At 41.4% G+C, this 12027-nt stretch overlaps 2 protein-coding genes across 3 annotated transcripts; one reads left to right on the forward strand and one right to left on the reverse strand.

The window, feature by feature from the left end:
- Positions 1-4996: 4996 nt before the first annotated feature.
- Positions 4997-7646, forward strand: RB195_004356 (uncharacterized protein; the record flags this gene model as incomplete). Its single annotated transcript, XM_064182165.1, has 15 exons — positions 4997-5101; positions 5182-5301; positions 5372-5487; positions 5543-5682; positions 5739-5822; positions 5873-5973; positions 6109-6213; positions 6274-6374; positions 6432-6553; positions 6611-6726; positions 6781-6906; positions 6964-7088; positions 7153-7265; positions 7398-7491; positions 7547-7646. 15 exons carry the CDS (start codon positions 4997-4999, stop codon positions 7644-7646), a joined length of 1668 nt encoding a protein of 555 aa, XP_064033432.1.
- Positions 7647-8720: 1074 nt separating this feature from the next.
- Positions 8721-11780, reverse strand: RB195_004357 (uncharacterized protein; the record flags this gene model as incomplete). Of its 2 annotated transcripts, XM_064182166.1 has the most annotated exons (7): positions 10504-10600; positions 10719-10826; positions 10890-11014; positions 11072-11197; positions 11256-11377; positions 11449-11561; positions 11752-11780. In XM_064182166.1, 7 exons carry the CDS (start codon positions 11778-11780, stop codon positions 10504-10506), a joined length of 720 nt encoding a protein of 239 aa, XP_064033434.1. The 2 variants fall into 2 exon arrangements, with proteins under 2 accessions (XP_064033433.1, XP_064033434.1); XM_064182167.1 differs by lacking the exons at positions 10504-10600; positions 10719-10826; positions 11752-11780 and adding an exon at positions 8721-8934 and having other exon boundaries at positions 11449-11536.
- Positions 11781-12027: the final 247 nt, after the last annotated feature.

The raw sequence follows: 12027 nt of genomic DNA on the forward strand, positions 1-12027 counted from the left end.
TTATGTCCTGGAAGAACTGTCACAAGAAAACTTTGTTTACACAAAACAAACAACAAAACAAACTACCAGAATACAAATTGATTTCGAAACGTTAATTTTCCCGCATTGTCGGAGTTGGCGCGCCGTTGTGGGACCACCTATGATTCTGTCAGAGTCTCTTTGATGCACTCAGATTCCCCGAGGAAGAACCCCCTTGGGTTATGATGAGGGGATATTACTATGTGTAACTATAATGACAAGCAGAATAAGTTGAAAACATGAGGAGGTACTCAGCGTGTATTCGATGAATTCTTAAAAAGAAAATTCTTCCTTTCTGGAGGTGGTTCCGTATGCTCGAGAGCTCGATCCCTGTCGGAATTTTGGTTTTTTCGAAAACGAAAAAAAAAACAATTGATGTCAATGCAAGGAATATTTAAAAAGAGAAACATTTTCACCTCTTACCTCGTATTTCCACAATATTTTACTCTTTGATTTTGAGCAGGACAGAAAGTTAGTTCTTGATTTTTGCAAGACAAACAAAAAAAAACTACATTCTATCGGGATTTTTCTTGTCTAAAATTGTATTTTCAGTATTATTGATAGTATTTAGGCGTGGTTGCAGGTGATTTTAACCACTAACAATGACTCTGAATTTCAAAATACTGCTAGACTGGTTGGATTTCTTTCGGCTGGAATAAATATTAACCGAAAATTTTTATCTGTGCAGGTGTTCTCGTTCTCCCAAATGCGATTTATGAAACGCTCGAAAATGGAAGAAAAATATAGGCATTTCCTGAATAAATTTTTAGAAAGAACTAGGGGAAATAGAAACACCTGACTTTGCTCAAATATTGGGAAAATCTGTCTCTAAAAACATGCTGGATTGTGCTGCATGAAATTTGCTGTAAGCGTCGTTATTCAGCAACTTGTGATGTACAATTTGCCCTAATTTAGTCCTTACCTTCAGATGTAGATGTGACACGAAAAATCCAATACCTTACCTTAGACCCCGATTATTTAAGCAGACTCTGATCCAGGTCTGCTCAGCTGTGTGCGTCTATCAAGCTTACCCTATCGCTGAAGATCCATGCGAGACCTTACCACATGTGTCCGGGTCTCTGTAGATGTTTCTGTAGCATATGTGTCACATTAAAACACGCCTTAAAGGCACCACCCCACGAATCTGAGGCGGTGCAGATTTCAGGTGGAGTATTCGTATACGGGATCACAGATTATTGAGAGAAGGGTGATTCCGTCCATTTCTTCCTAATTGCCGTAAAAAAATGGCCCGGCAGATGCGGCTTCATTCGTTTTGGCGCACCATTTTGTACAAGAGGTTCGATTGGAGCGCGCCAGCCTTGTGCGGCGCCGCATCTTCCCGGCCGTTTTTTACGGCAATTAGCAAGAAATGGACGGAACCACCTCCCTCTCTGTAGTCTCCCATCCCGTATACGAATACTCCACCTGAAATCTGCACCACCTCAGATTCGTGGGGTGATGCCTTTAAAACACGCCTTAATGCCAACACAGTGCATTTATCCTTTATTAATCGAGAAGATTTAGCACGGTTTCCATACTACTGAACAAAGTTTTATTTGGTTTCAGTTCTTCTCGAGCGCTTGCTAGAGAAATTCATCCTCGGTAACCAGGTATGAGCCCATCGCAGCTGAAAAGCCAAGTTTATGGGTTCAATACATTAAAAATTTGATGATAATTATTACTGCGAACTGTCAAGATAATTAGGTTTTGGCTTTAATGGCTATGATAGCACAGTCCTGTAGGGCTTATAAGGCTGAGTCTAGGCTTTGAAATGTCAGAAAATTTCCAAACATTCCAATATATGTATAGTTGGGCCAAAACGACATGAAGCACGGGGTGAAATGTAGTTGGAGGCGGGTGGAAGGAGCGCCTCGGCCCAAACTGTGGAACTTTTGTTAAAGATGCGAAGTAAACGAATGTGCACAGAAAAGGAAGAAAGCCTTCAGAAAGGCTAACCCAACAGCCCTTTTTAGGCCCGGCCCTTGCGAATACAAATCGAAGATATGTGAATAAAAGTTGTTGCATAGCATGCTTAGTGATTGTGGATTGCTATGGAATTAATTTTCGGTTTGTTTTTCTTTGGAAGTAACACATGACATGACTTAGTTATTTATTTCTCGTAAACTTGTTCAGAGTAAAACTTAGTTGGGTGGTGGCCATTCAGTGGCGCCCTTATTTCTGGAAGTAAATAACTAAATCAGTCAGGTCCCTAAGACCACAGCATCAGTTTCGGAGGATCTACGACATGCAAGCTTAAGTTAATAAAAGAAAAAAAAAGTAGGAGGGATCGTCCAGAAGTAAGCGTGCCGTTGAGCGGCCGCACAACTACATTTGCCCTCTTCTTTGAAAGATTTGGTAAAGTTAAAACAGTAGTAGTCCCACCTCTGTCTTCTTTTTTACTTTTTTTAGTGGCTTCAGCCTACACGTAGTGGATTCTCTATGAGTGATGTGTAGGTCGTAGGGCCTCGACTGACTCACCTACCCAATTGTGCTCCATGATCTTTTTCGCGCTTTGAGTCCAGGTATTACAGTAATGGCACAGCCGAAGCACTCGCCAATGCCGACACTAAATACAGTAGGCAGAAAGCAGTTTGATTTAGGTCAGAGTGGCCCCTCCACAACACAACATTTTACCCTGAAGCACGGACAGAACGATGGAATAAGGAAGAGTTACCCTTTCGTTGCATAGCCGGTCTCCATGGCGCTTCGACATACGCATCTGGAGCAGTCTCGGAAGGTGTGGAAGGCCTCCCATCATACATTTTTCAGAAGTGGCTTTGTCACACCTTTCTTAAATATGATGAGTATATATCATATCATGTACCTTAAGGATGTATCAGTCCCTCAAGGATGCTGTGTTTTTTTTTTAAATAATGATTTGCAGGGACCAAACGATGCCTCAATATAGAGTGGTTATTCTCAGGGAGAATTCTGGTACCAGCTGTGCATGTGACCCTTCGAGGTTGTGAAAAATGTGGTCTGCACTAGGACGGTTCCAAATCATTTTGACTGTAATAAAAAGAAACACGAAATGAACACGTTGGGAAAAAGAGCGACATCAACTTCAGTTTTTTTCTCCTTCCTTCTTCTCTCACAGCAGTGTCATTAGGAATTGCTTACATCGGAATCGAATTTTGTTGTTTGTTTTGTTTTCATGTTTACACAATTCAGTATTCTTTGAGAGAGTATGCTCCCAATCGGTCAAAAAAAAATGAGAAGCAAATCTTCCCTTAGAAGTAATACTTTTTTCACTAATTATTCTTTGAAATAGGCACATCTTTTCCTGAAAAATGTCGATACCGACGATTTTGCTGCCAGAACAAACACTAAAGGAGCTATTTTCGTTTGACTACCACTAGTAGTTGTTTTTTTTCTTGTTAGAAAAATGGATGTTGAACAGAATGTAAACACTGCCGTTAGTGAGCTGATATATCTAGTGCGTACAGCTAAAAAAAACAATGTTTTTAGGATAAAACTTCCATTCCTTGTATGCACAGCAGCTTCTTTCAAAAAAAAAACACATTTCTACGTTAATGTTCAATTTAGATCATGTCTAAAACATATTTCTTAAAAGATGCCTTCTATTTCCATAACAAATATTCAATAGGGATTATTCAGAACCTGATTCCATCTGGGCGTGAATACACTTCTGTCAGAACTACTTGGATTTGGTGATGAGCAACCATCTCCTTGTTTTCGTTCTTTTCTCCTAATGTCTGCAGTTCGTCCCTGTTTTTATCGCAGTCAAAACAAAATATTCTATTATATAATAAAAAAAAATAACAAATGACTACTAATACGGTGTTGAAAGGCTTTACAGTATGACCATAGAAATAAAAATCTTCAGAAAAAATCTTAAAATCTAAATGAGTCTAGTACCTTTTAAGTCCTCAACATGCAAGAGCAAGAAATTTTCATTGTCAGTGGTGTTGACCAATTTATACAAAATTAATTCTTAATTATTACATGTATGGAAGGATGGTCATAAGAAAGGCTGCACGCAAGGCATCCTTAAAGTCATCCACAAATCTGGGGTAGTGCGGGTCTCGCGTAGGTTATACCTATACGGGGTCGTAGATTATCTGGAGGAGGGCGATTCCGTCAATTTCTTCCTAGTTCCCGTAAAAAACGGCCCGGAAGAAGAGCTGCGGCGCGTGCACAAGGCTGGCGCGCTCCAACCGAACTCGTTCTAGGAGATAGCGCCCCAGGACGCTCGAAGCGACCTCTTCCGGGTCGCTTTTTACGGCAATTAGGAAGAAATGAACGGAATCAACCTCCTCCCCATAATCTACGACCCCGTATTGATGTAACCCACCTGAGACCGCAGCACCCCAGATTCGTGTGGTGATGCCTTTAAGGAACTGACACACGCCGCGCGCTTTATCTTTTATTATAAATACATCCTAAATACGTCACCGGGCGGTGATACTATCGATCGGAGGTTCGAATCCGCCCTAGTGCAAACCAATCCTTTCATCACTCCGGAGTCGATAAATTGGTAACAGACTTGTCTGGGAGGATAAAAACAGTGACTTGGCACATCAGCTAGCCCCCGCAAGTCATTGTAAGGCTGCACGCGTGTTCATAAACCTCAAATGAAGTCTGAGTTGAAGTCGAACGTGTAGGCGCATCGCCACAAAGATTGATCCACGCCGTGCACGTTATCCTAGATGCGTCGACGTCCTTCCATTCTATCCACGCTTCGCTTTCCAGTGATGGAACTATCGAATTTGTTCCAGAAAAAACGGCAGACGTAGAAACAGCAGGATGGACGAACAATGCGCGGGGTTATCTTGTTTCCACACCAGTTACTGTCCAAATAGTTCGTTCAAAATGACAACATTACGTCTGTGTCATTGTCATCATAACGTCTGTGGAGCAGTATAAAAGTAGGTTAGGATTCACTGAAACTGTCCCAGCTTCAGCCTCATATCTAGTTTCAATTCTTCCAAGTAGCTGGAAAGCTTCTTCTTTCAGGATGAGGTTACTCTTTCTTCTTCTGCTGGTGGCCGTATGCGCAAACTGTGGGATTTTCGATGGTTTCGGTCAGAAAATAAAAGACGCATTCGGGAAGATCAAAACGGTAAGAATGTTGCCACTTTCTTTCAGTTTCATAAAACCAGCGATGTTCAAATTTATTGTATTAAAACTCATATTATTTAGGCCCTGAACACCACTGCTCTTAACAGAATTCATGAGAAGTTCAAAAAGTTTGGAGAAAAACTCAGGGACAAGCTAACGCTGTCTCCAGAACGAAAAGCACGACTACACGCGTTATTGAAGGTAACAAAATGAGATAATAATTTAAGGTGGTGTGTTGGAGAGCGGAAATCAAGAACCGAAATGATTGCAGAGAATAGTTAACATAAAAAAAGATCACGTGTCGAAGGATGGCGATTCAATCGTGGAGATTAATCACAAATCCAAAGTTGGAGAACTGTTGTTCCAAAGCGACATTGCTCTAACAGAGTCAGTCTCTAATGATTTTTCCTTCCATTTAGGCGGTTCTAACAGTCCTCTTTAGATCGCAGGCCGAAGAAATCTTAGAAGGTGTTATAGAAGAAGTGGAAGGAAACCGCACAAAACGTCAGGCCTTCCGTGACTTTAGGTATCCTCGAACACTGTGGTCAGATGGAGTGAACTACTTCTTCGATCCTAATACAGGTGAGTATATGAAACGATTAGCAATAATTTGACATTCCTAAAAACTGCATACGCAGATCCTGAAATACGAAGAATCTTCAGAAAAGGTGTAGAATTATGGGAGAAGGATACATGTATTGATTTCCGAATGAACAGCAGAGGTATGGAGACAGTTACTTCAGCACTGCTCAGAATTATTATCCTATTGCAGCTCGGAATCGTATTCGGCTGTTCAGGGAAAATGGATGTTGGTCTTATGTTGGCAATCTGAACCGTCTGCAAGATTTATCTCTAGGGCGAGGGTGTGAATCGGTTAGAATCTTTTCCGATAGGAAGTGTCATTTTGGATAATACTTAACAAGAAAGAAAGAGAAGAAAGAAAAGAAATTTTATGAAGAAATGATAGAGAAAAGTTCAGTGCTTTAATCAGTGTGACACTACTAATAGGTGGCAATCGCTGCACACGAAATCGGGCATGCGCTTGGTTTCTTCCACACGCAATCAAGGCACGATCGAGACGAGTTCATCACATTCAACCCACATAATGTCAAGGTAATAATTGACATCTTTTTATCGCAACATTTGCGAAAGACCAAAGCGTAGCGATTGTAGCCGGACTGGCTGGATCAGTTCACTAAGGAAACTACAAAAACAAATGACAACTATGGAATAACATACGACTATGGAAGTATTATGCACTACGGAACTACCAGGTTCGAACTTCTTACGTTAATAACATAGGCGTTAGGCGCTAAACAGCTTTAATGTAGCGCTTCCATGAATGGTAAGCCCACAATGGTTCCAAACGACCCCAAATACTCAGAAACTCTTGGTTCGCCTTTTATATCTTTCTACGAACTTCTCATGCTGAACAAACATTACGGATGCTTAGGTACGACCAAATACCACGATAGTTCACTTTGTGTGATATACACTTATGATATTTAAGAAAAATGTGACCCGGACACATCTGCAAAATGTGAGATGGGTGGCTTCCCCCATCCTCGAGACTGTTCCAAATGCATTTGCCCTAGCGGCTATGGAGGCCGGCTATGTAACGAAAGGGTAAGTCTGTTTCCCATAGCTATCCTGAGAATCATTGGTAATATTAGCTTTCAGCCCGCTGGATGTGGAACTGAGCTCGAAGCAACAGCCGAGTATAAAACCCTTTTCGATGAAGTTGGAGATGAAAAAGCGGGACAGCGACCAAGAGAAGATATGACTACTTGCAGCTATTGGATTAAGGCGAATAATGACTGCATTTGGCACCGATGCTACTAATAGTCTAGGGAATATGTTCAGGCCCCAGTTGGATCAAGGATTGAAGTGAAAATCGCGGATCTTTCACGCGGTCTCGCTGTGGATGGATGCTCCTACTGGGGAGTGGAAATTAAGACCCATGCTGATCAACGCCTCACTGGCTACAGGTTCGTACCAGACCCGCTATCGAATGACTTCGAACAGAATCTCACTATGTCGAAACAAATTTAGGTTCTGCGCTCCAGAAGATGTTGGAGTTACACTGGTGTCAAACTATCACATTGTTCCAATAATAACTTACAACAGATTTTATGCAACCCAAGTCAAATTACAGTATCGTATCGGTATGTGTTCATCAATAGTACCATGATAAGTAAAAGAAATCGAAATGCTGCGCAGAATGCTTTAAAATCTCTCACATACGGGTTTGGAATCATCAACTATTGATTGCTAATTAAGATTGTATTCTATTGCAGTATCTGGTGGTTATGATGTTGTTTCAACGCCCCTGCCAGAGGTGCCTACGTCTGCGCCAGTGAAGCCAAACCCTAATTGCACTGACAGACCCGAGTAAGAATTATTATCACAATTTCAAATTACTACACCTATTTACTGGTCTTTTTAGGTGCCCTGGGCTCATAGCGAGGAGGAATCTCTGTAACCTTTCCTATGTAAAAACAGAACTAAAACGTAGACTTTGTCCCGTATCATGTGGGCTATGCTAAATCTTCTCGGCGAATAAATACTGCTATCGTTGTTCTGTATTCATACGGATACCTTCTTAAGCGTGATTAAAACAAAAAAAAACTGTAGTGGAGGGTGGAGAAGTTTCGATCTACCATCCATAAGTTAGCTTGATTTTGTTTTCTTCGAACATAGTATGCGAAGGAACTACTAGTGAGCATATTTAATATTTATAAGTAAAATCTCAAAAGTTGCCTAAATTTCCCTTTCTGGGTACGGTAGAAGTAAAAGGCTCTAATCAAACAGCCTTGTCCGGTAGCATGCAAATTGTGCGGAGCATCTACAGAAACCTAGATATACATCTCACGAATATCAAGCACCATGTTCTGATCTCGGAACACGACAGTTGATAATCTGTAATGTTTGTTGCCATAATATCCCCTCCTTGCCGACCACATGGCAAGGAGGCGGCGCGCTGCTAGGATATGACGTTGCTTTTGTACTAGCTGGAGCAGACAGGCAATTTTTTCTGTGCTCTTAACTTCTTTGCATCTAATTGATAAACATTACCACTGAACCACTTGGGTATAAAATCCCAAATTATCGTGAGCCATCACAGCTCACGCGTACACACCACATATTTATGATAGTTTGAATTTGGGCAAGCTGGTGATAATGAATTACGTGCAGTACGGGCATGAGACAAGGGAAGAAACGAGGTAAATCGTTGTTATTGGCAAATTCACTTTAGCCCAGTGATGTGGTTTTGTCAGCACAACCTATAATACGCTATAGTATAACCTAATATACGCTTTTGTGAGCGCACCGAGCTATTAGATTGCAAGGAGGCGCAGTGTAGCTAGCAGTTACGATCGCTGCAGGACCATAGCTTACTGCATTCGAACTGCAAATATGAGTAAGATCCAACGTCTAGTTCACTCGGCTGCAATAATGATTGATTTTAGCGAGTGTCCCCTTTCAATCCGAACCATTGCGTTTCAGATCATTTAGACCCTACTATATTTTTAACAATAATATCCCGTATGCCATGATTGTAGACAACAAAAATTCTTTATGAGCCTCAGTGCTGTCTTGCCTTATCCACACGTGTACAGTTATAAACGCCAATCCCCGAGGGAGGCTGTAGCGTAGTCGGTAAGGCCTTCCGCTGTGACTATACGATCAATAGATGGTTTGAAACCGGTCTTGTGCGAAGCAAGCCTTTCATTCCGCCAATGTTGATGAATTGGTATCAGACTTATCTGGGTGGATAAAAGCAGTACATCGGGTGGCCCCCACAGGTACATGCTAGACACTCGCTCGTAAATCCTAGAACGATTCTGTATTGAACGGCTTGGCGTATCCCAAGCGGAATGATTGATGCCACAGATTTCACCTTTATTTCTTGCAATTATACGTCCTATTTCATGCTTATAGAGGACAAATAAAGGATAAAGTTTCTGACGTTAATCAATCCGCTTGGAATGCGCCCCCACTTTCACTTCGATTAAGAATCGTTTGAGGTTTACGAACGTGTATATGGCCTATACAATGACTTGCGGTGGCTAGTCGATGTGTCTGGTACCAATTTATCGACCGGAGGAATGAAAGGCTTGGTGAGCACTAGGGCGGATTCACACCCGCCCCAAATGTACGGGTGTGGTGTAAATTGGTTAACGCCAGAAACTTTATCCTTTAACTTTAGAAGACAGATAGAAATTTTTTTTCCGGGACAGAGTGCTGTCTTGCCCGAGCCACATCTACTCTATTATGAACATCTATCGCTGGTTATTTGAGGGAATCGATGTTCACGATTCAGGATTATTCACGTGATGTCTTTAATGACTACGATATCAGCTCTCGAACAACGACTAATGGATTCATTTTATGCAAGCTCTCGCAGAATATCGTGAAGAAATTTGGGCAGAGATATGTTTAAGGACAACACGCCACGGCGAAGATGCGGGTAATCGCGTCAGGTGATGATATCAGCCCGGCAATTAGAGGCATCACCCCACAAATCCGGGGTATTACAGGTTTCAGGTGGGTAACGCCTGTACGGTATCGTAGATTGTGGAGAAGAGGGTAATTCCGTTCATCTCTCCATGTATAAGTGTAAACGGACGTCCGAATGGGTTTTCGACGAATCGCAGGCGGGAGCGGGGCGCGATGGTTGCGCACTGCAACAGTTAACGGAATCACCCTCTTTCCCACAATCTAAGACCCCGTGTAGGCATTACCCGCCTGAAATTCGTATCCTCCCAGATTTGTGGGGTGATGCCTTTGAGTCACGTAACTCAATTAAAAGTTACCAAAAACTGGTATTCTACTTCATTAATCTCCAAATAAAGGTTCCTAGAGCTACTGGAGTTTGTATGTCAGGAATGGAGATTGTCATCATAATCTTTCTTCATCTCAGGATCTTAGAAACCTCTATAACTCCACTTAGCTGAGATGTCCTAGGCTATAATGATCTCTTCTTTTTTTATAGAGAGTACCTTTATATTTCTACCGTATCCGAGAAGGAAACCCTAGGCAACTTTTGAGCTTTTCACTTAAGAGTACTAAATCTGTTCGCGAGTATTCCTCAATTCTTCCTCGAAGAAAACAAAATCAGCAAATCAGCTTTTTGATGATGGCTCAGAACTTTTCTACCCTCCACTACAGTTTTTTGTCCCAGTCATGCGAAAGAAGTCATCCGTATGAGTACAAAACAACATTGTATACAGCATTTATTTACTGGGATTATTTAGCATAACCCGCATGCAACGGGACAATGTTTATATTTTATTTTTATTCCTATTGTGCGGTGATTACAGAAATTAATCCTCGCTATCAGCCCTTCGCACCTAAAAAGACAAGTATAGGTGCAATATATAAAAAATGTGATCACAATTCTTACTTGGGATTGTCCCTGCAATAAAGGTCTGACGTAGAAACTTGTGGCTGAGGCTTTGAAATAGCACCAGGATTATCAGATGCTACAATATACAATCTTAATTAGCAATCAATAATATTTGATGATTCCACAACCGTATGGTAGCAATTTTTGAAGCATTCAACGCAGAATTTGGCTTCCTTAACTGATCACAATACTATTGATGAGCACATACCGATACGATACTGTAATTTGAACTGAGTTGCTTAAATAGTAAGTTATTATTGGAACAATGTGATAGTTTGACACCAATGTAACTCCAATATCCTCTGGAGAACAGAACCTAAATTTTTTCTACATAGTGATGCTCCATTTGCGGTTTTTCGATAGCGGGTCTGCTACAAACCTGTAGCCAGTGAGGCGTTGATCGGTATGGGTCTTGATTTCCACTCCCCAGTAGGTGCATCCATCCACAGCAAGACTGCGTGAAAGATCCGCGATTTTCACTTCAATCCTTAATCCAACCGGAGCCTTAACACATTTCTTACGCTACTAGTAGCATCGATACCAAATGCCGTCATTACTCACCTTAATCCAATAGTTACAAGTTGTCATATCTTCTCTCGGCCGCAGTCCCACTCTAAAATCTCCAACTTTATCGGAAGGTGTTTTGTACTCGCTTTTTGCCTCAAGCACAGATCCACCACCAGACGGCTGAAAGCTGCCGTCGGCATAATGCTCTCAGGATGACGATGGGATAAGGAAGAGTTACCTTTTCGTTACATAGTCGACCTCCGTAGCCACTTGGACATATGCATCTGGAGCACTTTCGAGGATAGGGGAAACCACCCATCTCACATTTTGCAGATGTGACTTGATGTAGGTTACATTTTTCTTAAATATCACAACTGTATATCAGACAAAGTGATCTGTCCTAGTATTTAATCGTACTAAGTCTAAGCAACCGTAATGTTTTTTCAGCATAAGAATATCGTAGAAAGATATAAACGGTGATCCTAGAGTTTCCGTGTATTTTGCGTCATTTGCAACCATTATGGGCCAACCATTCACCGAAACGCTACATTAACGCTTTTTAACTTAATGCAGATGTGAATTACATTGAAAAATGTCAAACCCGGTACTTCCGTAGTGCATAATACTTCCATAATCGTGTGTTATTCCATAGTTTTCATTTGTTCTTGTAGTTTCCTTGGTGAACTGATCCAGCCAGTTTCGCTACAATCGTTACGATCTGGTCTTTCACAAACCTTACGATGGCAGGCGTCAACCTTGACATTACGTGTGTTGAATGTAATGAAGTCGTCCCGATCATGTCTTGATTGCGTGTGGAAGAAACCAAGCGCATGTCCGATTTCGTGTGCAGCAGTTGCTATATGTAAATGGAGTCAAAGTACAGAAAGTACAGAATTTCAGTTTATCATTTTCACGGGTAATCTGTAAATCCTTGTGTAACATTTAAAGGCATTGAATCTGGGATGGTACGGATTCCAGGTGGAGTATCCGTATACGGGTCGTAGATTATG

Source organism: Necator americanus, chromosome I (genome assembly GCF_031761385.1).
Source record: "Necator americanus strain Aroian chromosome I, whole genome shotgun sequence".
NCBI classification, from domain to species: domain Eukaryota; kingdom Metazoa; phylum Nematoda; class Chromadorea; order Rhabditida; family Ancylostomatidae; genus Necator; species Necator americanus.